At 40.8% G+C, this 26,705-nt stretch overlaps 7 protein-coding genes across 9 annotated transcripts; 1 reads left to right on the top strand and 6 right to left on the bottom strand.

Moving 5' to 3' along the window:
* Positions 1-341: 341 nt before the first annotated feature.
* On the bottom strand, positions 342-3,801 carry ndfip1 (Nedd4 family interacting protein 1). The gene is made up of 8 exons (XM_077732688.1): positions 3,596-3,801; positions 2,444-2,537; positions 2,142-2,281; positions 1,873-1,960; positions 1,670-1,794; positions 1,527-1,593; positions 1,332-1,445; positions 342-1,253 (listed from the first exon to the last, which is right to left on the bottom strand). Exons 1-7 carry the CDS (start codon positions 3,629-3,631, stop codon positions 1,339-1,341), a joined length of 657 nt encoding a protein of 218 aa, XP_077588814.1. The 5' UTR covers positions 3,632-3,801; the 3' UTR covers positions 342-1,253; positions 1,332-1,338.
* Positions 3,802-3,990: 189 nt separating this feature from the next.
* On the bottom strand, positions 3,991-5,788 carry gnpda1 (glucosamine-6-phosphate deaminase 1). Its single transcript, XM_077732687.1, has 6 exons — positions 5,364-5,788; positions 5,140-5,241; positions 4,815-4,997; positions 4,551-4,735; positions 4,256-4,430; positions 3,991-4,149 (listed from the first exon to the last, which is right to left on the bottom strand). The coding sequence occupies exons 1-6, from the start codon at positions 5,485-5,487 to the stop codon at positions 4,091-4,093; spliced, it is 828 nt and encodes a 275-aa protein (XP_077588813.1). The 5' UTR covers positions 5,488-5,788; the 3' UTR covers positions 3,991-4,090.
* An 862-nt stretch (positions 5,789-6,650) lies between these two features.
* hspa4b (heat shock protein 4b) lies at positions 6,651-12,940 on the bottom strand. Its single transcript, XM_077732682.1, has 19 exons — positions 12,616-12,940; positions 12,065-12,122; positions 11,828-11,968; positions 11,303-11,425; positions 11,060-11,159; positions 10,303-10,436; positions 9,984-10,228; positions 9,837-9,913; positions 9,582-9,733; positions 9,327-9,433; positions 9,090-9,223; positions 8,815-8,999; positions 8,641-8,736; positions 8,375-8,530; positions 8,099-8,224; positions 7,917-8,024; positions 7,680-7,799; positions 7,441-7,602; positions 6,651-7,303 (listed from the first exon to the last, which is right to left on the bottom strand). Exons 1-19 carry the CDS (start codon positions 12,720-12,722, stop codon positions 7,100-7,102), a joined length of 2,535 nt encoding a protein of 844 aa, XP_077588808.1. The 5' UTR covers positions 12,723-12,940; the 3' UTR covers positions 6,651-7,099.
* Positions 12,941-13,617: 677 nt separating this feature from the next.
* uqcrq (ubiquinol-cytochrome c reductase, complex III subunit VII) lies at positions 13,618-14,696 on the bottom strand. The gene is made up of 3 exons (XM_077732689.1): positions 14,553-14,696; positions 14,059-14,226; positions 13,618-13,782 (listed from the first exon to the last, which is right to left on the bottom strand). The coding sequence occupies exons 1-3, from the start codon at positions 14,665-14,667 to the stop codon at positions 13,688-13,690; spliced, it is 378 nt and encodes a 125-aa protein (XP_077588815.1). The 5' UTR covers positions 14,668-14,696; the 3' UTR covers positions 13,618-13,687.
* A 143-nt stretch (positions 14,697-14,839) lies between these two features.
* Positions 14,840-17,529, bottom strand: gdf9 (growth differentiation factor 9). Of its 2 annotated transcripts, XR_013328623.1 has the most exons (3): positions 17,048-17,529; positions 15,478-16,428; positions 14,840-15,081 (listed from the first exon to the last, which is right to left on the bottom strand). XR_013328623.1 is itself a non-coding variant. In XM_077732685.1 (2 exons), exons 1-2 carry the CDS (start codon positions 17,379-17,381, stop codon positions 15,542-15,544), a joined length of 1,221 nt encoding a protein of 406 aa, XP_077588811.1. In that variant the 5' UTR covers positions 17,382-17,529; the 3' UTR covers positions 14,840-15,541. The 2 variants fall into 2 exon arrangements, 1 of the variants encoding a protein (XP_077588811.1); XM_077732685.1 differs by having other exon boundaries at positions 14,840-16,428.
* A 172-nt stretch (positions 17,530-17,701) lies between these two features.
* Positions 17,702-20,443, bottom strand: sowahab (sosondowah ankyrin repeat domain family member Ab). The gene has a single exon (XM_077732686.1). The coding sequence runs from the start codon at positions 19,315-19,317 to the stop codon at positions 18,196-18,198; it is 1,122 nt and encodes a 373-aa protein (XP_077588812.1). The 5' UTR covers positions 19,318-20,443; the 3' UTR covers positions 17,702-18,195.
* LOC144207292 (septin-8-A-like) lies at positions 19,939-26,613 on the top strand. Of its 2 annotated transcripts, none has more exons than XM_077732683.1 (10): positions 19,939-20,144; positions 21,551-21,665; positions 21,774-21,969; positions 22,060-22,246; positions 22,323-22,484; positions 22,794-22,890; positions 23,133-23,301; positions 23,443-23,575; positions 23,644-23,831; positions 24,929-26,613. In XM_077732683.1, exons 1-10 carry the CDS (start codon positions 20,088-20,090, stop codon positions 24,930-24,932), a joined length of 1,308 nt encoding a protein of 435 aa, XP_077588809.1. In that variant the 5' UTR covers positions 19,939-20,087; the 3' UTR covers positions 24,933-26,613. The 2 variants fall into 2 exon arrangements, with proteins under 2 accessions (XP_077588809.1, XP_077588810.1); XM_077732684.1 differs by having other exon boundaries at positions 19,956-20,144; positions 25,835-26,613.
* Positions 26,614-26,705: the final 92 nt, after the last annotated feature.

The raw sequence follows: 26,705 nt of genomic DNA, 5'->3' as shown, positions 1-26,705 counted from the left end.
TATATATATATATATATATATATATATATATATATATATATATATATATATATATATATATATATATATATATATATATATATATATATATATATATATATATATATATATATATCTCTATATATCTATATATCTATATATCTATATCTATATATCTATATATCTATATATCTATATATCTATATCTATATATCTATATATCTATATATATATATATATATATATATATATATATATATATATATATATATATATATACACACACATGTAGAGAGAGAGAGATTATTTTTTTACAGTAGTGTGCATTCACTAAATAAAAAGGACAACAGCACGGCAAAAAAGGCATTTAAGTGACATTTATTCAACTAAATATTCCTTTCTGTACAGTCATAACGACAAAATCTCAAAGATGTTGCTCTACGTCACTTTAAATGAGCATCCAAGCTGTGACAATGAGGTCAAAATCATTAAGGCGGATGAAGAAAAAAAAGAAAGAACTTGTGTTGCAAAGGATTATTTTACTGACATGCAAATCACATTACTGATCTCACTCGGCTTTTGTTTAGACGTGATATCCAATAATTTTTCTTATCTACCCGCAGGACGGCAATCGTATCATATACGTACGTATCCTTAAACGAAAGTTACATTCTAATCGTGATTCAGGTTCCCTTCAAAGGCTAAATATCAAATCTCAACAAGTTACTTGAAGTTTATAAGACTGTGCATAATCCAACTTTTGAGTTAATTTGTCAGCAAGTGCTGTTATTTTCGTTTTACTGGAAAGCCCAAACACAAATTCCTCTGAATTATCCAATGATTCGCAACCACTAATGAGTTATGGGAAATAATTCCACTTGAATCAACTTACTCATGGTCGAATGCGCAACGCGGCGTCGCCATGTACACTTGTGCAAACGTGAAGAGAAAAAAAAGCCCGTAGAATTATCACAATAAAACCACAAAGTGGCGCTGTAGTGAACCGCATGCTTCTATGGCGCACGTCGAGATGGATCGCGACTTCCAGAGAGTCATGCTCGTGTTCTAGCAAACCAATATTAAGGCATCACATATGAAACGTCACACACAAGATGGAGATTACATGCGGCGCTAATGACTACACCGAGGGACGAGTACTCCTAAACGCTTCCCGTGAATACAATCTCAAAAAGAAAACAAAAAAAGCCATATTTCCCCAAACGGCCGACCTTGCCGTAATTTCCGCATCTTCGTGGCGTCCTCTTCCTCGATGGCTGAGCCAAGAAAAAGGGAGACGGATCGTAAAAGGAAACCCCCGGCTGGGGCAGGGAAACGTGTGCTGGTCGGCCTACCTCCCGTCTAATAGATGAAGAGCACCCTTGTTCGGGGTAGACTGGCGTAGGTGGGATCGGCCAACTTGCGCACTCGGGAGTAATTGACGAAGCCTCGGACGAACAGCATGAAGCCTGTCGGGAAAACAGAGACAAAGTCAAGCACTCTCGCTGAGATAATATTCTGTTTTGTTTTTGTTTGTTTTTTTAACTCACCCAAGGCCAGGAAGACCCACCACAGCCAGTACTGTCCGTCAAAGTAGCCAGGGAAGTAGGTGGAAAACTAGAGAGAGCAGACATCGAGCAGTCAAAAATGAGACCATCTCAAAACGTCCCGCCCGTTCTTCGTCTTTACTCACCCTGACAATGAGGACCCATTTGATGAGGGACAGGCCAAAGCCAGAGATGGCGCCGTAACGACCGGCGGCCGACGTGGTCAGACAAAAGGAAAGGAAGAAGCCGATCCAGTTGAAGAGGAATGCCACTGAAAGACATCGATGTGTAAGGTTTCAACACACACCCCCAAAAAAAGGTTTTGCTCATCCCGCCCGCCGTTTCTTACTGAAGAAAGTGAGCATGAATATGCCATCGTTGCCTATCCGCAGCTGGTCGGCGTCCTCAAAGTCGTCTCGGGCCACAAAGTCGTCCTCCTGCGGCAAGCGAGTGAGCAACAGCAAATGATAATGACCAAAAATGATAATGCATCAAGTATCAAGCATTTGAATTGAATTTCTTTCAGGTTGCCAGATAAGCGCTTGGCAATGTAGAATCCAGCTGTGCTATTACACTCGCGTAGCAATTCAATCTGAAACTGTGGTAAATAACGCTTACAGTGACTCTCCCAGCGACCAGGGGGACGGCGGACTCCACTTTGCTTCTCTCCGCTTCGTCATAGGAGGGCAAAGTGGTGGCCACGTTGTAGGATGGCGGGTTGGGGAATCTGTCGCCATCTTCCTTGTATTCGAAGAACGCTGAAGAGGAATCGCACAGATGCTTAGAGCACAATCATTATAATTGACAATTCCAGGAATCCATGAAATAAAATGTTAAAATATACTACAGTTGGGCCTGCCTGTAATATTTTTATTACTGTGCACAAAGAGCAGCATTGTTGAAAATGTCCTCAAACGTACCCGCGTTTGCTGCGGCAACGCTGCTGTAGGGGGGCGGGGCGTCTGGAGCAGGACCCTCTTGAGATGTCGGGAGTGGCTCCTCCTCATTCACCAGCTGTGTAATAATCAATAGGTTGTCAAGATGGCAGCACGGATTAATGGGAGCTCACAGCCAAGCGTTTTCAAAACCAAGCTGCCACTCACCCATTGACATGGATTGGACGCCTATTGCCATAAATGGCAGTGAATAGGCAAACCCTTAATACGGGAAATGAGTTTTTCATTTGGGAAAAACTTAACCTCACAAAGGTTACCGCCCACATATGGAAACAGCCAACTTTGGGTTATAAAGGCGTGGCCAAAATGGTCCAAAATACGATTTTTTTTTATCAAGAAACCTTTAAAATGTTTTTTTGCTTGTATAGGGAACAAAAACATTTTATATTATTTAACCCCTTGATGACTGCTGAGCAAATTATCTATTTGTTCTACTAGAAAACCAATTGTGGGCAAATTAGATGTATGTTTATTTTTATTTGATTCATATTGTGTATTTATAGTTGTCGTTTATTCAAGCCAATTTGAGATTAATCTTCGAATCAAATTCCGATTTTGGCAGAAAAGTCCAGCTTCGTTGCGAACTATTGACAACGAGAAACATTCATATTGTTGTTTTACTTCCATTGACGGCACTGGGCGTCCAATTTATTTAGTCTGGGAGGGATTGGACGCGAGCACGCCCCTGCCAAACAAAATGGATTGGACGTCTACGTCCGTCGATGGTTTAAATCAAACGCTAGAAAAAATATATTTGCTAATCGAGAAATCGACCATTTTGTTTGCTAAATAACGGTCAAAACAATACACGAGCAAACGTCCACGCCCGATGGTTTCCGCGTGATTTCTGTCAGCTGTGTATTAGCCCTTGCATTTAACGTAGATTGGTGACATTTAAAATTCTTCCATATTTAAATAACATGCGGAAGAAACGAAGCCACGTCATATGTTTTGACAAAATAAGGCATTTGACAGTGCATTTCAAACGCGATTTTGTGCTAAATATGAGGATTTGGTAAACAAACGTAGCCTGTTTACAGTCATTGACATGCTAACAACGAGCTAGCGTGAAGGCGGATTATCAGGCTGGCGTCGATTGGGATAGGCTCCATTTACCTCTTGATATCTGACGCCACTGTTCTGCTCTGCCATCGTGGCGACGAGTCGAGTGTTGATTCAAAAAATATTTATTTTTGTACTGGTGATCGAAATTGGGTGAGGTAAAACTTCGCCGACGAAAAGGAGCGGTGGTTCGGCTTCCTCAAATCGGCCACCTTCTTCCTCCCCGACTCGAGCTTCTCCTCCAAGGTCTGATGATGCCTTCACGGTTTTCCACTTCGTTAATTTTTGAATGGCGCCCTCTAGTGTGCTGGAGTGTAACGTACAGTTTGGAAATTTGGTTTTGCGAGGAAAAGTACGTAATTAATTATTAAATGTTTGTACCTTTGTTGCTAAAAAAAAACAGGGTTTACCAAAGTGTGAATAGAAGTACCAAGAAGTATATTTTCAAGTAAAATTTAAATCCCTTTATTATAAATGTGATAGAGCAGTACTGCCTGAATATCAATGGACCATTGGAATGTTTACATTTTTTTAAATGCCATGTGATTCTCATTTCTTGGCCTCTAAATTGGGTAGTTCTACAAGCTTGTTGTGCACATGCATCATCCCTGAAAGAAAAAAAATAAAGAAAAATCATTTTGAATTTACTTGTCTTTCCTGATGCCAATTGCTTGTTTAAAGTTGTATTTAAAAAATATATAATTGTACACTCACCATTGAAATATTTCACAGTCTTAACCCTCAATTCTAGAGTGGCATCTTCATCACACACAAAAAGAGTTTGCGGGTGCTGCTGAAATGCCGACACGGTCCACATGTGGTTCACCCCTTCTTCTATGGCTTTGTACAGAGCAAAGGCCTTGTGAGCTCCAGTGATGAGAATCATCACCTGTGAATAAAAAGACAATAACAAAATATCCTACCTGCAATGGGAGACTAAATGACAGTGTCTCTGTAACTCTGCCATGTTTATGGAACAATTAATGAGTAAATATTGACTCTCTGTTACCTCCTTGGCATCCATGACGGTGCCCACTCCGACAGTCAGAGCCATGGTAGGCACCTTGGAGAGGTCCCCGTCGAAAAATCGAGCATTGGCCAGAATGGTATCCCTTGCCAACGTCTTCACCCGGGTCCTGGACACCAGGCTCGACCCGGGCTCGTTAAAAGCGATGTGACCATCCGGCCCGATTCCTGATGTAAAGAGAAAAAAACATTGGCGTGACGCAATGTATTTATTTTGATACGATCAGAAGTAAATGCTCGTAAAAACCTCCGACAAAGAGCTGGATGCCCCCGGCCGCTGTTATTTTCTCTTCAAAGGAGGCACATTCCGCCAGCAAGTCGACGGCATTGCCGTCGAGGATGTGCGTGTTGTCTGCTCGGATGTCAATGTGCTTGAAGAAGTTATTCCACATGAAGGAATGGTAGCTCTCAGGGTGGTTTCTGGGTAGTCCTGCAATTTAGGTTTTAGTAGAGAACATTGATCACGGTTATTGTTTGGGTATCAACAGTTGAGATATGATTTTTAGTGTTTAGTGCAGACATGTCTGGTTTACATTATCCGCAATATTCAAGGCATTACTGTAATGACTTACCCACATATTCATCCATGTTAAACGTTTTGACATACTCAAAAGACAGTTCTCCATTCTTGTAATACTCAATCAGTTTCTTGTAGCAGCCTAGGGGAGTGCTTCCTGGAGAGAAGAAAAGAAAAATAAGCTTACTCTGCAATATTCCACTACTTGGTATAGTGCTCATTTCCCTAGCTTTGTAATAATTTGGAAAATTAGTAAAGATGGGGTTGCCAGATACTCACCAGTAGGAAGCCCAAGAGTAAAATAGTGGTCGGGTCCAGGTTTGAAAAGTAAAATCTTATTCCTGATGTATTTAGCAGCCCACTCGCTTGCAGAGTCGTAATCATTAAGGATAATCAGTTTCATGTCCACGTTTTAGAAAATGAAATCAAAACGACTTTTTCTAAAGATAACCTCAATGCAATTGAGTACAAAACACACCTACATCAGACTTTAGACTCATTAAGGTGTAAACCTAATTATAATCGAGTAATAGAAAGTAAATGATACTGTTGCTATATGAACGTTTTAAAAATAAATCACGTTGGAAAACACATAAAGTGAACTTTTAAAATAAAGTCCGTGATGAAAAATGGTTCTCGAAGTGTGTGCAGCGTCTGTCTTCTTTTTATGATCATGTGATCTTGAGCAGTGGCGGAGGGATATTAGGATACTACTTCACCGGAATTTACGTCACAACGTAAAAAACAAACCGCTAGCTAGAATTGCATCCCTTTTTAGTGATCCTTTAGAAATCAAATTTAGTAATTAAAAGAACATATTTGTCTTTTACCTTGTTTCTTAACTGGATGTGTGTAGCGTGTCAATTTAACATTTGCCAAAGATGATGACTGCCTTGTGAGGCCTTCACGGGCCACTTTGCCCTCTGCGGGTGAAAATGAGCATTGCAATACATGACTGAATAAAAATAAATCTCGTGCATGAAATTCTATTAATGTTATGGTAGTTTTTCCAGTCAATATTTGATAGGCTCTGTGACCTCGTCTTACAAGGGTACAGTCATGTATTTGTTAAGAGGATAATTATTATTAAAAAAACAGGGAATTGCAACAGGAATGTTTAATCCATTTTTTTCCAGTTCAAAGCATTTATTGTTTTTTTTCTTACTCGAATGCCAAAGGGTCAAACTTCTCCTTTTTCTCATGCAATGTACTATTCTATCTTACTGCACATATGCAGGCTTGATTCCAAAGTAGCAAAACAGAAGTGATCAAGTCACCACAAATCCAATCAAATGTGGAGAACAAGAGCCAGACGCTCATGGACAAAATTAATAACCTGTATATAACATTAGCGCACATATAAACTACAACAAAAGCATGAAAATGATTCACTTGTTAGATAATATAACAGACTGCCACATATTGAATCTATTTGCGAAAATACATAATCTCAAATTTCATTTGATTGTGCGCACAATATATTTCATGGCATTGTAATTTCAAATGGAATCTTTTTTTTTTTTTAGTTTAACAAGAATTACACTTGGCGAGTTGTTACAGTACAGGTGATTTTTCAATACCTTTATTAAAATCATAGTGACACAGACCAGAACACAGAGCACACAACAGAAATAAATACCATCATGTGTAGCATGGCGCTCGCTCACAGACGTGCTTATTGCAGCTGGCTTCAGAATGACGTCTTCAGGAAGGAAAAGAATGTAGAAATGGAGGCCAAAAGCATTCAGACAGAGCAACCAAACAACCACTGCTGAGGAAGGAAGAAAAAAAAAAAAGTACGAAAGACGTACCTGCCAGGTCATTTCATTCTCTGGACATAGAATCCATTGAAAGTGGACACAATGGCCAGAGAATGTACAAATTGCTCAGCCTGCTGTTGACTTAAGTGCATTTCCTGATACATTCTACCTGCATTAATACACGGGCAAGAACAGCAAGTCATTCTCAAAGCAGCCAGCGGGCCACACTTAGGTTGGAAGGTTGGAACCGCGCTTTCAGTCAAGGTCCATGTCTGGCTTGTTTTCCGTTTCCGAGGAGACGTTGCCCGTGTTTTCGCCCGATGCCTTGTGGACGTTTTCTTCCTGAGCCTTCTCCTGACCGTTCACGGGCCCGTTCTGCTCTGCCGGCGTCTCATCTTTGGGCAGCTCCACCTTTGGCTTGGCCTTGGTCACGGTGGGGTTACAGGCAGAGAATAGCTCCTGGAAAGGTTTACATCCAGTTAAAAAACAACAACAACAATAACAATGGAAGAAGCTCAAGTAAAGGGAGGGTTTGTTTTCTCTTGGGGTTGAATAACCAGCTAATGATTTCAGCACTTTTAATGTGTCTCACTCACCCTGGTTTTCACTTGAATTTCTTTAACTCTGACAGTGGGATCCATGGTTAAGCTCTGCTTGCTCTGCTGGTTCATGGCGCTATTCATCCACATCATGGCTTCGGTGGCCAGTTTGTCAACCTTGGTGACGTCGGCCTCGTCTATATGGTCGTACTGCTCCTCCTGGTGAAGAGTCAACAACGTTCCTTTTATTTACTTCCCCCAAATTCGGCGGACGCATGAATGTTGACCGCGCTTACCTTCATTTTACACGCTTCTACAAATTTCATGTACTGCTGGATTTGTTTTCCCAACTCATCAAAGGCTCTAGGTCTTTCTTCAGCCTCCATGTAGCGCTCCTGGATGGGCTGTCCATGTGCCTGCAAAAATAAAAAAGCAATCATTTCGACAACGTCTAAAAAAAAAACATCATTTGCAGTATTTGGAACCTCTGTAAATGTGCCTATCAGCACATCCCTAATTTCAACTATAATCACCTTCAAGTCTGTCAGCCTATCAATATACATCTGCTTGGGTTGGTCCTCTCCATCCTCGTAAAGCCAGTTCTCGGTATCGGCCAACTTTAATGAGAATGCATCCCTTTCCTAAAAAGATGAAAAGTATCACCACATTAGCAACATATATACACCTTTAAACTTGGACCGCGCTGTGAACTTACAGTTTCGCTGACAAACTTCTCCAGGGTGCCGTGCAGTTTGTCCCTCATTTCGTAGACGTACTCCTCCACGTAATTCTTGGAGTCATTCCTTTCTTTCTCCAGTTTGTCCTGCATAATCATCTTACCCTGAGGGGGAGACGGCATGGTTTAACACAAATACCAGGGCAGAAATTGGTTGATTTTTTTGTTTTTAATAGAAAAAAACGTTATTGGCATCAATCTTTGAACAACTATTGGTCGACCACTAGCAAGACATGGAATTGCTTCTATTCTTACCTCGTTTTCAACAAAAAGATTGAGCATGTCATCTGCTAGCTGCCACTGTGGACTGTTTTCAATGGGAAGATCCAAAACTTTAGTTTTGACTTTGGGCTTTTTTGCTTGCGGAGGCTGGTCAGATTTCTTTTCGCCTTTGGTCTCTTCAGTAGTAGCCTTCAGAAAAGCAAATAAAAAGCACATTCATTTAACTCCAGGTCAAATAACATATGCTGAGGATAATGTCATATGTGGCACTCCTCTTCAGAAAAACACAACCAGTTCACCTCCATTTCCTCATTCTCCTTTGGTGTCTTCTCCTCTGGTTCTTTCTGACCTTCTTCATCTGGTTGCTGCTCTTCCTGATCAGTTTGCATTTTGTTCTGCAGATTAGGGAGCAAGAATATAAATCTAGTCACAACTTTAAATTGGATAATGATTTTTTTAAAAGTATTCAATACCTCTCCGTCTTTGTCATTGCCCTGCTCCGTCTCCATTGGCTCTTCTGCCTCGTCCGACTTGATGACCTCAACCAGAGAGGCGCTGGACACGCTGAAGATTCCGTGGATGTTGACTCGGACCTTCACTTTCACCTTGGAGCTCTCGCCGGATGCCTGAGGGACAACTTTCTGGATCTGAAACTGACCTGTTGAGAATGAAACAAACATTGAACAATTAAGAACATATACTGCACAAAATGAAGCCTATCATGCTGGTATTTTATTAGCCATCTTACCGATGGTCGGGTCGGGGTAGGGCAGCCCATTAGGACTGTTGTAATAGGCCTCCAGAGAGAAAGGCTCCTTTCGGTAGAAGGTCAGCACTTTGGAAAATGGTGCGGGGTGGTTTGCGGGAAACACCTCACAATCACTGCAATAAAAAAATGGATGTCAATCGCCCGTATAAAATCCCGAGTGAGGTGTGGAAAGTACAAAAAAAGTTCACAAATTATTATTATTATTTTTTTTTTTACCTTACACCCTCCTCAGCGGCAGAATGCCACTTCAAGGAGATGGGATACGGAACTGCATCGGTGATGGAGAATTCACGCACTTTGAAGGCAGGTGACAGGATTGCACACTGTGAAAAAGCAGGGGTATTAATCTAGCATTTGGTTGTGATGCTTTGGAAAAGTAGGGCATTTCTAGCTAAACTTTGTTCAATAGTGAAGACAAGCAATTGTAATTGCAAAAAAGGGGAAGGAGAGAAAAAAGGAAGCGCAACAAACCTGCAAAGCAGCTCCTCTGGCCACTGCTTCGTCAGCATTCAGCGTGGTGTTCAATTCCTTCCCAAAGAATTTGCTGATTCTCTCTTTGACGGCCGGGATCCTGGAGGCCCCGCCCACAATCTCTACTGCATAGATGTCGTCCTTTTTGAGTTCTTTGGGGACACACAGAAAAGGAGGATAATTAGAGGACTGAAATCTGGGGTGCCAGAGTATGGCCAAGTCTCAATGCCTTTGGCGGCTGTGGGTGGTACTTACTGGCTTGTTCCAAAAGAGTGTGAAAGGGAGGCTCCACTTTGGCCAAAAGGTCGGCGCTCATCTCTTCAAACTGCCCCCTAGTGACCGAGAAAAGACGACAAGTCAGCGACGACCCCAAGAGACAGAAGTGGGAATTGGCGGGCTAACCTGTTGAGCTTTCCCGTGACGTCGATCTCGTTCATGAAGCACTCGATGTTGAGCGGCAGGTCGGAGGAGTTGGCACTCATGAGCTTTTTCAATTTCTCGCACTCCGTGTAGAGCCTGACCAGTGCTCGGGGTTTGGACCTGACATCCAGCTTATACTTCTTGCCAAACTCCACACAGAAATAATTGACCAGCACCTCGTCAAAGTCTTTGCCTCCCAACTCGGGGTCACAGGCTGTGGCGAGAACCTGAAAGAGGCGATGATGACACAAAGCCATTCGTATAAGAACTCGCCCGACATGCTCGTGTGAAATGTACTAACCTTGAGTTTGCCCTTGTTGAAAGCGCACACTGATGTCTGGTATCCCGAATGGCCCAGATCCACAAAAACCACATTTCTGGCCTTCTCTTCAGGAGCAGGAAGATCTTGTTTATAGATCCCATAAGCCAGTGCCACTGAAAATAATACATGTCACATAAATCCATTAGCACTACCTTCCACAAATTTACATAATGCTATTAGGTAGATAAACCTGTTCTAGCATGACTAGGAAAGTTGTAATTATGGTATAATTGACAAGTAGGGAAGGTGGAGCGTTTTGAAGACTATTGCTGGTATCCTAGCAACAGCAAATATCTAGAGATTTCCACCAAAAAAAAATAAAGCAGGTCAAGTCTGCTCTAAGAAAAACTGAAGCCATCCTAGAGAAAGAAGCCATCTCGGATAAGGACAAGGCTATCGGCACTTAACAGGCCAGAAAAAAAACATGTATTCATTGTTCAAGGAATCAGAAAATACTGTTATTCAGAGAACTTAAGTATGCAAATAGCCAGTTTCATACACTGTCAATAATGGAGGAAATTCTTTGAACACAAAAATGATTTGGTAAAACAGTCCCAGCATTGACCAAATGTCAATGGGACACTTTTTTTTGGAAATAGTGGCTTTTATTGACATTTTTCTCTATTATTACACTTCCCCCCAAAAATAAAGCATTTTTTACTGAGATACACACTGATAAATATGCCGTCTGGCACTGTAAAAAAAGGTAATGCAAAGGAACTAAAGTATCACGCACCTGCAGTTGTCTCATTCATGAGCCTTAAGCAGTTCAGTCCTGCAATTTGCGCAGCATCTATCACTGATCTCCTCTCAGAGTCAGTGTAGTAGCAGGGAACCTGGGAAATAACAAATTCCATTTTGTTTTTTTCTATTTTCATGTGTCCAAACTTGTTTTAATCTCAAATGAAGAATGAGTTAAGTGGGTTTTAGTCATTGGGGAGGAAAATCCAAATTTGTATTTTTCCATTGTGACACTTACAGAGACAACACAGTCAGCAACAGGCTTCTTCAGTGCACTTTCTGCCGTCTCCTTCAGCTTAGTGAGGAGCATGGCAGTCACCTGTTCAATGCTGAACACCTTCTCTTCCTCCATATACATGACCTGGAAGGATAACAAATGTGAGGATTAAAAAAAAAACCTTAATATGTCCTTTAGTACTAATGCAACCTTTGAACATAGTCATTTTGCCTGTCAAACATGAAAGTTCAGGTCCTCCCATGACTAGTATAGAGATAAAATAAATCATTTGGACCTTCTTTTTTCAGATAACAGATTTTGTTCACTCTTGTTATTGCAGATTCAACATTTTCTTAGTCAAGAATGTTCTAAAGCACAATAGGTGAGTTAAAAACTGCACTGTTCTAGGTCCTCCCATTATCAGAACATAGCATGATGACAGAGGTCAAGTTTATCATTAGGTAAAAAGCTTTATGTGTAGCTGTACACTAAGAAACCGACCAACAACTAACATGAAAGCAAAGCCCCCACAATGTACTCACTCACCTTGATTCCAGTAGTCCCTGTGGGCATTTGCGCAATGTCGTAGACCAGACTCGATTTGAGACTCTGCACAAATGGGTCCGACAATGCCCTGCCATGAAATCTCTTGAAGCCTTGCACAGTGTTCTTGCAGTTCGTGACCACCTGTTTTAACCACAAACCCACTCATTAACACATGCATTTCTTTTAGTGCCACTGATTTGAAACTCAGGTGAGCCCCCAATTGATGTAGAATCCTACCTGGCTTTTGGCAGCTGCGCCAATGGAGCGATTCCGTGGTCCAAATGAAACGCACGCTCTATAAAAATAAAAAGAAAATGAATGGTCATGTTTTGCTGGATATGTTTAGTGAGAAATAAAGCCAAATTATTGATTTTGTCGTCTTGACAGCTCGAATGCAGCGGCCTCCTCCCCATCACGCGCTTTCTGTGCCCACGGGCATAATAAACGGAAAGAGGTCTTCATCTTTCCGTGTGACATTCTCAACCGCTAACATGGCATTATGGCGTCATTGTATATTACGTTTAATTGCATAGTGACAAGTTGCGAAAATCCAGGGACGATTTAGCATCCCTGACTCTTTATGTCATCGTAGTTGGCTTTAGCTATAGCACTCACATGCTTTTTCTTGTTGTGAAATGTGTTAGCATGCTAGCTAGCGAGGTGAGTTGGATGGAAGACTGCAATCTCATGTGAAATGGCGTCACATTCCTTACTCGTTTTTTTTTAAATATGTATTTTTTTTTATTTTTTAATAAATAAATAAATATAAGCCAGTCTGTCTTACTTACGGTGTACATCGGTCGCTGTATTCATTGGCGACAGTTTCGATACCACCGGCACGGGCTACCGCTACATAGCAGTTCAAATAGCCCACGTCAAAGCCGACTACTGACATCTTCTAAACGGCAAACGGAGCTGCGTATGAATAGGGAGAATAAAGCAGGAAGATGATCGGCTGTAAACGGGCAGCTAGGGGTTCAAATTTCACTCAGCGGCAGTTGTTGGTCCACCCTTGCTCTTGTTCCATGAAGCTGGACAGCAGCATGCGGTACGGTGAGACCGGCAGATGAGCGAGAGCCTTCAGGAATTTTCTATCCGTGTCGTCAACCAATAGCGTGCCACGCCAGGTCGAGCGAGAGAGCCCACGCGCCCTCTAGTGGACAAAAGCAGAACAGTTCAAAAGACTGTTTCCGCCATGTTGTTACATCACGGCACGTCAAGTGAACGCACGTCTCAAAGCGCATTGTTGGGAAATGTTTCAATCACAATCACGTCGAAAAGTGCCACTGCATCGTCAAGTACTTCAAATGTATTGAAGATGAACATATTTTGTAAAGAAGTAGCGAGATTTTGTCATCTCTTGCAATTTGGTCTCATTTAATATCATTTTACTTATATTCTCTCAGTGCAGTCAGAAAATTACAAATGATGACTTTAATCTCAGAGTTCCTACATGCCATGAATCATTTTTTCATTCAACAATAACAAATTACAAAGACCTAGTGAGCAAAAACAAGTTCATTGAGGAATAATGTGAAAACTGAAAATAAATCAAGACCAGTCATTTTGACCAATATTGTGCATCAGAGGGTGACTCAAATCCCTTTTTGTTATATTTTTCTCAATGCACTTTTAATGTTTCATAATCAATGGGAATCAAATATTTTCTTGGTAATTCCATGATTTAAAATCTGAAAACCTGACAAAGTTACATCAGTCAAAATTAGTTATGTTACACTCAGGTGGCTTTAGAAACTAGTGAGCTAAAATCAAGACAGTCCAATTCCAAATTGATTACACATAAATACATTTTATCTTTATTGGTGAAACAGAAGCAGCATTTTGATGACAGAAGAGAGTTTATTCTTCATTCTCATAGTCAGCAGGATTCTTCCTCTTGCTCTGCTTGTGAACACTGTTGCCCCATGTGTAGGTCAGGTACATCAGGGCCATTGCTGCAATTTAACATGAGAACATTTCATCAATTAAACCAAAAAGACAAAACCTATAACATTATCTGGCAGTCATTATATTTTAAATGAAAATGTAATTAGAGTGAAAATGTCATTAGAGTAGTTATAAATATGTGGACATATTTTGTAGACCACACTTAAATAACAGATTGTGGCCAACATGGAGCAAATTCTGATGTCTTATGTATGTAGACAGCAGGTTTTAATGTTTTTTTTTTTTCATAATAGTCACATGCCCTAAGATGATAAAATACTCACGAGGGGCAACTTTGAAGAAGGAAGCTCTAAACCTTCTCCATACATTAGGTATTCCCTTGGAGAAATAGTTGGGGAATGCCTTTTGCTCGAAAGGGGACAGACTGTATGTGATGACATGCCTGATCTTGGCCAAATCTCCAAAGTGGCGACCCATCTCGATTGGGAGAACTGGGGGAAAAACAAGAGCAAGAATTAGACGTGGAAAACGTATACATTTGCACAATGCAGCAGAACTATAACTTCCACAATAATCAAAATATCAATCTATATGGCGCAATACGATTTCCAAAGTGTCGACCATGTATAAACATTAGCATTAGCTTCGGTAAAGTGCAAACATTGATACTTGTGCCATTTAGTAAATGGCCGCTACAGCAGCGTCTTCCATAGAAATCCCATTTAACTTGAAAAACAAAATGTTATTCCGTAGTACCGCCAAGCTGTTTTCCAAGAAAAATAAAGCTAAATATTAGCATTGTGACATTGAGGCTTACCGTGCTCTTCCAAGTCTTCAACTAAAGGTGCCCTGTGGTCTTCCTTTATGGAAAAAATGTCAACGGAACCCAATGTGGTTTTAGCGCCGTCTGGCGGACTGGAGACATATGACATGCAGGACAGTAGAAATCACTTGTAGTAATAATGCCCTGGAATAAAAAGGGATAACTGTACATACTAATTAAAAAAAAAACAGCAGTTTTGCCACTCCAAGAAATTTTTAACATTGTTCAATTAGAAATTTGCTTCAGTCTATATAACCCAGCACAGAAAAATATAGCCCATATGTATGCATAGTGTTGTTTATTTTCCAGCTTTGCGAGATCTCTTCAGTTGGATTATTTAGAAGCTGAACACAGACAAACAGTGAATTCACAATTTGCATAAATACACATGACATTCATGTCGTCACCGGTAGAAATGTGGCAAGTCACTCAGTGACCAAAGTAATAAATACATAGACAACTTGAAATGTTTTCATTCTGCACATCATGGAGATAGTCACCTGGGACAACTTTCAGTAATGCCCTGGAATAAAACAATATGTAAAAGTTTTGATCAAATTTTGTGATTGATTTTAATCTTTTTTTTTTTGGTCTGGAACAGGGTGACTTAAAAGTTAGGGTGTTAAAATAACCAATAATGACAGACTTCTCACACAAAAACCAACTTAAAAGAAATAATACTAAATTATATACCGTACTCACCATTTTTTTCCATGCCAAGTGTTTCTTCTCATTACCCGATTGGGAGACTGAAACACTGGATGGATTTTCACCCTTCCTGATTAGGCCTCAACAAAAATGAAATAAACATGACTTAACGTTTTTTTTCTCACAATGCTAAAATACATTGTTTACGTTAACACACCTGTTCCAGATCAAAACATCTATGCGCAGCGATTTTAAACATTGATGAACTCACAGAGCCTGGTCAGAACATCTCATATTTGATTTTTTTTGTTTTTATGGTTGGTTGGTTGGTTGGTTTAACGGCAGGTGCATCTGGTGGCCACCATCTCTTCAAACTCCCTGTAAACTAAGGTGCCGTCCTTTTCTTTAAGCCAGACGCTAAGGGCGCTGTAGTGAGAGGGAATACACGAAGGCCACGGCACGGACGACTTGAGCTTCTGGTAGATGATATTTTGGAACATGGTGTGCCTAGGTGAGCCGTAAATGTCACCAATTACCTTTGGGCAGATGCCTCGACAGTACCGCGGATTATATCTGCGTGGATAAACAATCCACTGATCTGCTCCAAGCTGGCTAAATTGCACTCGGAAATCATACAAGGCGCAATCGCTTGTTGGGAATTTTGAGGTCGGGAGAAGCTCTGGCAAATGGATGTCCAAGCTTTTATCGCCTTGTGTGCTCTTGGCCGGTGCCCTTCTTTGCCGTCTTCTGGCTCGAAGCGATGGAGGGGCTTTGAAAATTCGCCTGTTGAGACGCTTGACGGCACCGGGTGGCGATGTCTGGTTGGACGGTTTGCTGTTGTCGCGGAGATAAAGCAGCAGAGGAGGGGAACCCAAGGTGAATTCCAAAGGGTCTTGGAGCTCAGCATTCCCAGCTTGCGCCCCCTCGGGGCAGATGACATGGATGTGGAGGTGGACATTCTTGGGAAATTTGGAAGGCGGCAGAAGCAACGAAGTGACGTCGAGTTCCGCCCATTTCCTTTTCGCCGAGTCTCCCGCACTGGAGTTTAGTGCTTGATAGATGCCGGGACACAGCGGACATTTATCGGTGTGATCCTGCTCCGTGATGCTCAGGAAGCACACAGAGTTGACGTGGGTCAAACTGTACAAAAGAGTCGCCTTTGTGAGCTGCTCTTTTTCTCGGACTTGATCAAGGCTATAGGACAGGTCTAGTGCAAAACCCTCTGCAAGAGAATATGAAAGTCAATTTTAAAAAAATATTTTCCCATGCAAAGTCCACCAACTAGTTCAGAATTCTAAAATGGATGCAGATGTGAAAACGAGTCAGCTTTTATTTATTTATTTTTTTACTGAATGCTTTCAAATACACTTGTGGCAAGTCTATTTTCAAAGTATGACAATGTGCTATTGCTAAATTATAGTGGGGTATATGTGCATTTTTAGAGGGTATATGCATTGAACATGGTAATCTTCATTCATAGATGAACCTCTGTAGCCTATATTAAACTAATATATGAATACCAGGTCGCCATAGTGAGCAAAGTAGTCTTTCCAAAAGGACCTATTAAAGTCACTCAATGATAAATCTTCAATTTCTATTAGGACATTTTTTTTTATCACAAATTCGCTATCTGTTTGTCTGCATTATCATTCAGTCGTGCTTTTTTGTCTATGTTGGCTGCCATATTGGAAGGGGCCAGTCCAACCAAAAACTAAGCAGAAAAACATGAATTAGTTCACAACTCACTTATTTATTGTTTGCATATTAGTGACTTACATATGACATGTCATTAACCCAATAGTTTGATTGTTCTTTTTTTTAAACCAAGAAGTGGAGCTCACCTTTATCCCTTTTCGCAAGACATTGCTCTTGGGGCTTGATCAGCCGAACCACGTCGTAGCTTGAAGTCTTCTGCTCTCGTGAACTTGTCTTAAACAACGCCGTCAAATATTTGATGTACTTATGCTCGGTTTTGGACTTTTTCACCGAGGACGGGTTCCACCACCTGTACCCTCCGTGCTCGGTAAGAGCTTTGAACAACGGGGAGAAGATGGTGACATAAGCGGACGGACTCAAGTGGGTCACGGAGTCCGGGTGGCCACCAGAGCATCCAGCCAGCGGCGGGCAGGCGCTACTGACCAGCAAGAAATAGCCGAGGGTAACTGAAATCAACATTTGTTTTTTAGATATGTCCAAAATAAACAGAAGGAACCGGCCCGATATTGCCCAAGCAAAATCGCTGCACGAAAAGCTCCAACTGTGAGCACGTGACGACGCTCATCAAGTAGCCCAGGTACTGCCAATCAACCGCGTCACTCATCAACCTGCGGGCAGCTTTATTTCTTCTTCTTCGTGTGTTTTTTTTATGTTGGTGATCCAATTTCCGGTGCATTGCCGCTACTTGGTGTTCTGGAGTCATAGTACGTTCGGTAATGATGGTAGTATGGAGCAAAATAAACAAACAAACCCAAAGATCTATATTATGCTTATTAATCCTTTTTTTGCACACATTTTTTTTACAATTGTTATAATTTTGTGTGTGTGGTCTATATCTGTCAAATCAAAACCCCAACTACAGCTCAATAGGCTTTGCTGCCAGAAAATGGGGCCCATGCACTGGTATCCATGACAACCACATGTCCACCAAGAAAATGACCTAATCTGCATTACCAAACCCATATATACCCTCGAAATCTAAATGAATGTTCACTTAATTCCATGATGAACGTGTCATAATATTTCAATTCAATTTTAAATGAACACACGAGTTGGATAGCACATAAATGCTGACATTGCACAATATAGATTAATAGCAAATGAAACACAGAGTTAGAAGTTTGCAAGTGCAGATAACATGTAGTATGAAAGAAGCGCTAGACTGGGTTAAAAAAAAAGACTTAAAACTGACAGTAAAACAACAAGCAAAATCCATGATCAAAATTTGTCCTATAAAAAATAAATAAACAACAGAAGACAAAAATGGCAATTCTCACAAATCATAAGTAAATCTTGTTGCATGCTTCTGCTTCTTGTGAGGCTGAAACAGTTTACTAATAGTATTGAGACCTTTCGGCTGCTCCCGGTAATCCTCGCCGTCTACCTTCTCCCAATATTTCGACATCCGCACGCCACCTACAAGCGCCCTGACCTCCTCCGACACCCCCAATCCCAGGTAATGGCAGGCCTTCTTGCCATCATTGTCCCTTTGGTTGACCCCGGCCCCATATTGCCGCACCAGGAGAAGCATAACCTCCCCGTGGCCATGTATGGCGGCGATGTGTAGCGGCGTGTAGCCCCCGTGGGCTTTGCTATTGACGTTAATACGTGTCCCTCCCCTCTGAGCGACATCCATCAGCTTGTCTACCATCTCGCCATTCCCATCTTTGGCAGCCCAGTGCAGCGCCGTGAAGCCCGACACAAAGTCCTTCTTCTGGGCCAAGCGGGGGTCCTGCAGGAGCAAGGCATGGACGTGGTCCCACAGCCCGGTGGCACATTTAACCAGCCACTCGTGGGTCAGGGGCTCCAACGGTACCGAGCCACAGCACTCGGCATCATCTGGAAGCTTCGGACCCTTCTTCGGGTCGGTGCCCCTGCTATTTTGTAGGGGTAAATGAGGTTTTGACGTTGATTTGGGTATCTCCTGATGCTCAAATACTTTATTCGGAGAAGTAACTGCTATGACAGCAAACACAGCTTCTGATGATCTACTGCCGATTTGATCACTACAAATGTTCAAGACCCTCAGAGTCGTCTCAGAGCGGCTTCTTTGCAAGTTCATGTGCGACGGGTAGCAGCCGTTGTTTTCATTCTCCCGATCCGGGTGACCGATTTGAGCATCCCGAATTGGGTGAAGCGATGCGGACAAAAAAGGCGAAGGCGAATTGACAAAGTCTCGGTAACGTTTTTTGACGACCACGAACTTCACCCCGTCCCCATGACGAACCACGGCCACGCTATTGACCAACTTCTTGAAGAGCTCCCTATTGTGTTGCTTTTCCGCGGGGGAGCCGCCGCGGATGAGAGCCCCGAAGTGGGCGAGTAGATCCACATTCCTCACCGTTCCGCCCCGATCCAGCAAAAAAGACAAAACGGACTCTTGCGTCAAATCCATTGCGTTCTATTCCAGCCGGAACGCGAGTGGGAATAAAACCTTAAACAGGGATTATCTCCTCCCAGTTTTGTGCGCGCGCGACTCCAACCTGCTACTTCCGGCACCCCCCTCTTCAACCCCCACTTCTATATTGTCCACTTTTCCTGTCGCCATCCTAAACACTCCATCTGACAATTGTACTTGTTTGCCCCTTCTAAAATGTTTTATTAGTACGTTTCTATAAAACAGTGGTCTCAAACCTACGGCCGAGGGGCAAATTGTGGTCCACGGAACAATATTTTGCGGCCCCAGTTTGACATCCAATTGTAGGACTATGATGTGATGTAAAGAAAACTTGCAATCTTAAAAATGAATGGGCTTGTGTGGGTTTTTTCGGAGTAATCTGCCATCTTCCTACATCCCCAAAACATGCACGGTAGCCTGGTTCAACACTCTAAATTGCCTTAAAGCATGAGTGTGAGCAGAAATTGTTGTTGCAATCGGCTGGCCACTGGGATGGGCTCCAGCACCCCCTGCGAGCCTTGTGGGGAAAACACAGGAATGAATGAATGAATGATCCAGTCATGGCAGAGGATGGCTTTCGTTTGCCATGACAACAGCTACATCCAGAGGCACTCACTGGGAAAACAGTTTATGAGATCACCCCTATAAAACCAACCGGTTTCTCCACGGTGCTCTTCCGGCTGTCATGTCGTCCTACGGAACTGTCATCGACGGGGTGTTTCCTCCTCCAAGTGGCCATATTTAAAAAGCAACGTGTGTGTGTTGGGATGAGTAGTAGTGAAGGATTCGGGAGCATGGCGGCCGACGAGGAGGACCTATTCAGTGTAAGTGGAACCTTGTATCGAGTTGTTTTCACTTGCGGGTGGCTTCATCGCCATCATCATCAATATCGAATGGCGGACTGATTGTGCGCAATGACTAGGGGAGAAATGCGGGGTTTTTTTTAACTGCGACGACATGCAAGGAATGATGATGCGATGTCATTTTCACATTGGAAAGCATCGAGAGGAATTCTAACAAACGCGCAGTTAAGAGGATAAATGGAACCAGTGACTTGATTTAAGCAAAGAAAGATTAAAATGCCAGTGCACGTTTGTGTTTCTCCCTGGTAATAAAATTTAAAAAACAATGTAATGCCGACTAGATTTGTAGTGTATAACCTAATTGTTTGATAACATTGGGGGAAAGAAGCATTGACATGGTCCTATACTAGTCATTTTAAAGGGCAACATTCTGGTTTAAATCCAGAAAAAACAATTATGTGATTTCATATGGAATTGCTAGGTTCTGGGGAATTGATTATGGAATATTTATAAAATTTTTATTTTTATCAGATCAGATTTGATCATAGTGGTGAAATAAAGCATGGTTTTACCAAGTTGACTATGTTTACAGTTTTAGTTGCAATATCAAAGCCATCAAAGCAGCAAAACAAAACAATATGTCCTAAAAATAGAACAAACGACAGCATATGAAAAACAAAAGTATGGAAACTAAAGTCAATCATAGAAGATTATTATAAACTAGCCCAATGTAATGGAATTTACAGGCAAGAAAGCCATCAAGAATACCTTGACAAAAAAGAACAAGGTTGCAATGGTGTAGAGTGCAGATACTTCAGATATGTGGTGGAATTCGAAGAAAATGCCATTTGAAATGAATAAAGGTATGTGTCAGCGACAGTTATTTTCTAAGTATAATACTATTTATGAATACCAAGAACATACTAGTGCAATATTAAAGATTAGTGGATACTTTGCAAATGCAGTATTATGAACTATGAGGATTGGATGGTTTAAGGGTGCCACCAGGCTAATGCTTGGATAAACTCCCATCCTAAAACACCATCATGATAAAGAGCTCTTTGTGTGTGTGTTTCTGTGTGTTCAGAAACAGATGAATGTTGTATTGAACACATCCCGCTCCCCATGCTGAGCTGCTAGCAAAATGCCAGTTTCTCATTGGCATGGATCAGCACAACCAAGTTGTCTCTTTGCATGCAAATGCTGCAGATCAATTGATAGTCTGTCAGTAAACTATCGATAAATTACTTGTGCCCAATCCATTGGTACATTAGTGTAAGCATGTAAATCTTTTGTTAATAAAACCATGCAGAATGTTGACATTTTGGCCATTGTAGTGGTCTTTAGTTTTGAAGTGTTGTACTGTACTTTAAACATTTAAATGTCATAGCTTTGTACCTTGTATATTTTACCTCCATCCTTTTTAGAAAGAAGACAAACGAAGCTTGGAGTTGGGTGGCCACGTGGGTTTCGACAGTCTTCCTGACCAGTGGGTCAGCAAATCAGTCACACGGGGCTTCAGCTTCAACATCCTCTGCGTAGGTGAGTCGATTTTTAAGACCGCACACCAATGCTCTGTTAGAAATGTCCACTCTTTTCTCCCATCTGTTTCCCACTTGTCATTTTTTTCCTCATGTGCCTTGATCACAGGAGAGACGGGGATTGGCAAATCTACTTTGATGAACACACTTTTCAATACAAGATTTGAAAATGAAGAGGCCAGTCATTATGAGAAAGATGTGCTTCTACGCTCGCATACTTACGACTTGCAGGAGAGCAACGTCAAACTCAAGCTGACTGTCGTGCACACGGTTGGTTTTGGCGATCAGATCAACAAGGAAGAAAGGTGATAGAAAAAAATGGCAATATCAGCATTTGGTTACTGAAACAAAAGGAATATATAATCAATAATCAGCAACCACTTGTTCCCATGCAGCTATAAACCCATTGTGGACTACATCGACACTCAATATGAAACGTACCTCGAAGAGGAGCTAAAAATAAAACGCTCCCTGTCCAATTACCATGACACGAGAATCCACATTTGTCTTTATTTCATCGCTCCCAACGGCCACTCCCTCAAGTCTCTGGATCTTGTCACGCTGAAGAAGCTGGACAGCAAGGTGAGTGCAAAATGCCAAGTGTTTTCTTTGCACTGAGTACAACAATTCTTTTGCTTTGTCATTCCCTTGCTTGCAGGTGAATGTCATCCCCATCATTGCTAAGGCAGATACTGTATCCAGGAGTGAATTGGACAAGTTAAAGATCAAAATTATGAGCGAGCTGGTCAGCAACGGAGTGCAGATCTACCAATTTCCGACAGAGGATGAGGCGGTGGCTGAAATCAACTCTTCTATGAATGTCAGTCACTCACCAGGGCAAGCACAATACTTGCATAGGAGAGAATAGCTGTTTTTTTTTAAAGAAAATGTGGGACAGATTGTTCATCTTTTATTCAGCAACCATACAAATCATTTTGGGTTCACATGGAGATTCTTCAGTTAAAGTTTTAATCAGTGGACTAAGTTTGTGCCATTTTGTGGTACATGATGCTGGAAACGCTATGAGATTACAAGTGGTTTGTCGGACCTGGTAGTACATATTTTTTTATATGGTTGCTTCTATGGTATTGTAACATCTGATCCGATTTCATTTTCTATTGTACTTTAGACTCACTTACCATTCGCTGTGATTGGCAGCGTGGAAGATGTTAAAGTTGGCAATAAAATGGTCAAAGCAAGACTGTACCCCTGGGGATCAGTACAGGGTGAGTCTGAAAAAAAAGAAAGCAGGATTTGATATTAGATCATGATTAGTTATATTATTGTGTATGGAATTAATGTAAATAGCAATGAAAAGCAACATGAGAAATCTGTAACTTAGATATCATCCCTAGTCTGACGCTTACATTTTAAGCCTCCAGATTGGGAAATGTCAATCAAGATGATGGATTTTTTGAACAGCATAATGAAGAAAGTACATAACTTTGTCTATCTACTTGTGCTTCAGTGGAGAATGAGAGCCATTGTGATTTTGTGAAGCTGAGGGAGATGCTTCTACGTGTAAACATGGAAGATCTCCGTGAGCAAACACACACACTCCACTATGAACTATACCGCCGCTGCAAATTGGAGGAGATGGGCTTCAAAGTTACAGACCCCAACAGTCATTCGTTCAGGTGAGATAAACTCAATTATAGTCGTCACATATGGTGCTAATGGTAACAATTACAGAGATTATATTCACATTGACAAGAGCCTTGTGAGAGTTAAAAAAAGAAAGAAATAAGAATCAAATTAGATTTTTTTTTTACCTCCAGTCTACAGGAGACATATGAAACCAAGAGAAAGGAGTTCTATCAAGAACTACAACACCAGGAGGAAACAATGAGGCAGAAATTTGTCAACAAAGTCAAGGAGACTGAAGCAGAACTGAAGGAAAAGGAAAAAGAGGTAATGGTTTCCACAAAAAACATTTTAGGAAAAGTAGCTCTTAATTATTTTTTGTACTTGGCCTTCAGCTCCACGAGAGGTTTGAGCGACTCAAACGGCTTCACCAAGAAGAAAAGAAGAACCTGGAGGAGAAGCGACGGGAATTGGAAGAAGAGATGAATGCTTTCAACAGAATGAAGGTTGCTGCAGAGACATTGATGGGCCAAGCTCTTCAAGGGGCTTCTCAAGTTGTCAAGAAAGAAAAAGATAAGAAGAAGTAAGTCCTCTTCTTTCTACCCTGTACTACTCTGTTCAAATTCAGTAAGGTCTATGACCTGACTTTTTTTCATTCCAAATTTAGCCACCCCATTCTGTTTCATATGTCGAACATATCCATCCTTCTAATTTTTTGACCGTTTCATCTAAGTAATTGTGACCAGTCCTTTTATGGAGGTGAAGTCATTGCCCTTTCTTAACCCCCACTATTTCACCAGGAGTCAAATATGCACCTTTATCTTGGCAATCGAGCATACTAACTATTGAGCTACTGAAAACCGGTTGTAGCGAGTGCTGTTTGTGTATACAAGGTTAGGGCAACCTTACACCGTGAGAATTTAAAATAGCATTCTCAACTGCCACAGTCAGGAAGAGTCTTAAAGATGAAAACACGACCAGAACCATCAAAATGTAGTTTGTTGTTCATTTGACCGTATTATAGTTTTCCAATTGTATTAATCATAAAATTCAGGCAATATACCACAATTTCCATTTTTTTAATATTTAGCAAATTAAAAGTTCCCTAAATATTTCCCCACACGGCTCGAGGCAAATAATATATTATTGTCTCCTACTCTGTTACTAGTCCAACAAGGCTACATATATTAAGACTATCAAGCAAGCATGGACACAAGTATTCTCTGCGGTAGCCTATGTAGACGGGACTTGATTAACGAGGTAGGAACATCCACCCGGGAGCCACGTATTGCTCAGATACTGATCCAGGGACAGATTGAGAGTGACACTATGTGCCCAGACACAGTAGGATGTGTCACAGTTTGACACAGCCTGATGCTTCTGTCTCTGTGGGCCGACCTGCCAGACGGTATCAGGCGGGGGAAATTGTGTTTACATACGACCGCTCTTACGGCTGACATAGATGACCTCAGCTTACCAAATTATTTAGCACAGGAGGACGCACCATATGTCTAGAAGAATTGTAGGAAATATACAGTGCACACCTGTTGTTGGGGATTACGAAGAAATCAGGATATGGCGGTCCAAAAGATAGTAGCAAAAGTGAATTTTTCCCATCATCATTTTGTGTTTGTTTACCACCTGCCATATTTTGTTGTTGTGCGTCTTGTCCCTTTTCAGTTGATTTACAGAACAATCATCCAGTGAAACAGTGAATGTGTCTACCGTCAACTGGTGGTGTGTGAGTCTGAATATGAATACGCCTGCTGTAATCCACTGTTTACTTACCGATGACAACGTAGCTCTGGTCACTGTATTGACGCTGACTCTGCAAGACACAGAAAAACAAATTAGTGGATTGTTTTCAATACATGCAACTGCTGTTATTTTGTGCTCTTGCCATCCATGTGTTGAATTTTTTTATCAGTCAAAATAAACCTAGAGGCTCGTCGCAATGAAAACAACTCAATGGATTTACAGTATATGTAATAATATATAGTATTATAGTCTTAAAGTTTAACAATATATAAAAGTGGTCATAATGTTATCAGGAATATTTTATAATGTAGAATATGCACTCACTGCGCACAATATTTGAACCATTTGCACAATTGAATGTGTTCTAATTGAAGCAATAGACAAGTTGAAAGAACACTGTTTAAATGACTGGTTTTAGTTTTATAAAAACAATATTCATCTCTGTAAGAGCACGATGTAAAACCTTCTCAAAATGATTTCCTCCTCAAATAATTAACTAATTCAACAGCTCCTAAAACATAGTTAACTAACTATTACAAATATCTTTTAAGGATAGTTCAATTCTGTTCTTCATCACTGCAAATCACAATAATAAGCACATTGTTAAACCCTCTATAACAGTTTTAATCAAACATTTCAAAAGATCAATGCAATATTTACTAAATCTATCTTCTAGCAAATGCTTCCTTCTTCCTGCATCTCTTCTCCTTGCAGCATTTTAATTTACTTCAAAACAATTAACCAAATTGCATCTGTGGCTTGACTAACAACTAACATTCACTGTATTCAATGTATCTATCTCTCATGTCTTGTCTTTCCTTCTCATAGCTTCTTTAGTCTTCCCTCTGCGTGCTCCTTAACCTCATCCAGGAATTTGAATTAGAAGACTTTCTTCTAACCTCTTCAGCAAGTGACAGACGGACAAGCAAGTAAATTATTATGATACTTAAATGAGCACTTTTACAGAAATGCACTTAAATTGATGAATATATATTGCTATCAGTCTTCCTTGCGTCTTCTACACTCTGCTATTTCGCGCAAAAAAATGTGCATGACTTCCAATCTTCTCCCTGGAAATTAAATTCCTTTAAATGAAAAAAGTTTTAAATGTGCCCGCGCTTTATTAACCAAGAGTTTTTGACAGATCCCACTGTGAGATAATACTGTATATAATATGGTATATGAAGACTATGCTTTTATGAATGGGAAAGTCGTCTTGTATTAAGTTTAATTATAACTGGATATGTCTTTTATTACGATCTGAAAGGATACGATAAAACAGCTCTGCATAGATATTACTTATAAACAACTGTTATTGGGCCTCTTTGGTCTATATAATAATAGTTATATATTAGAAAAAATATTTTAATCACGACTTGAAACAGTGGAACGACATATGTACAAATACTAAATTAAATAAGAGTTTTGTCAAAGTCAGCATTTAAAGAACTGTTTTATCGGATTACATTTTATGATGTGGCCAATGAATGTACATTTTACAGTGCTTGTGTACCTGAGATTAATATTATAAGAACAAAAATAGTCATTTGCACATACAATCTTCTGTCTTGGCCTATTTATGTAATAAATACTAACTTTATTGCAAATGTTTCCTCTTTGGTCTGTTATTTCACATGACTTACTTTTATTGGAATGGTGACACATTTTACAGGTATGCAAAACAAAGATTATGCAACTT

Source organism: Stigmatopora nigra, chromosome 14, assembly GCF_051989575.1.
Source record: "Stigmatopora nigra isolate UIUO_SnigA chromosome 14, RoL_Snig_1.1, whole genome shotgun sequence".
NCBI classification, from domain to species: domain Eukaryota; kingdom Metazoa; phylum Chordata; class Actinopteri; order Syngnathiformes; family Syngnathidae; genus Stigmatopora; species Stigmatopora nigra.
This window is presented reverse-complemented; position numbering and strand designations above follow the sequence as displayed.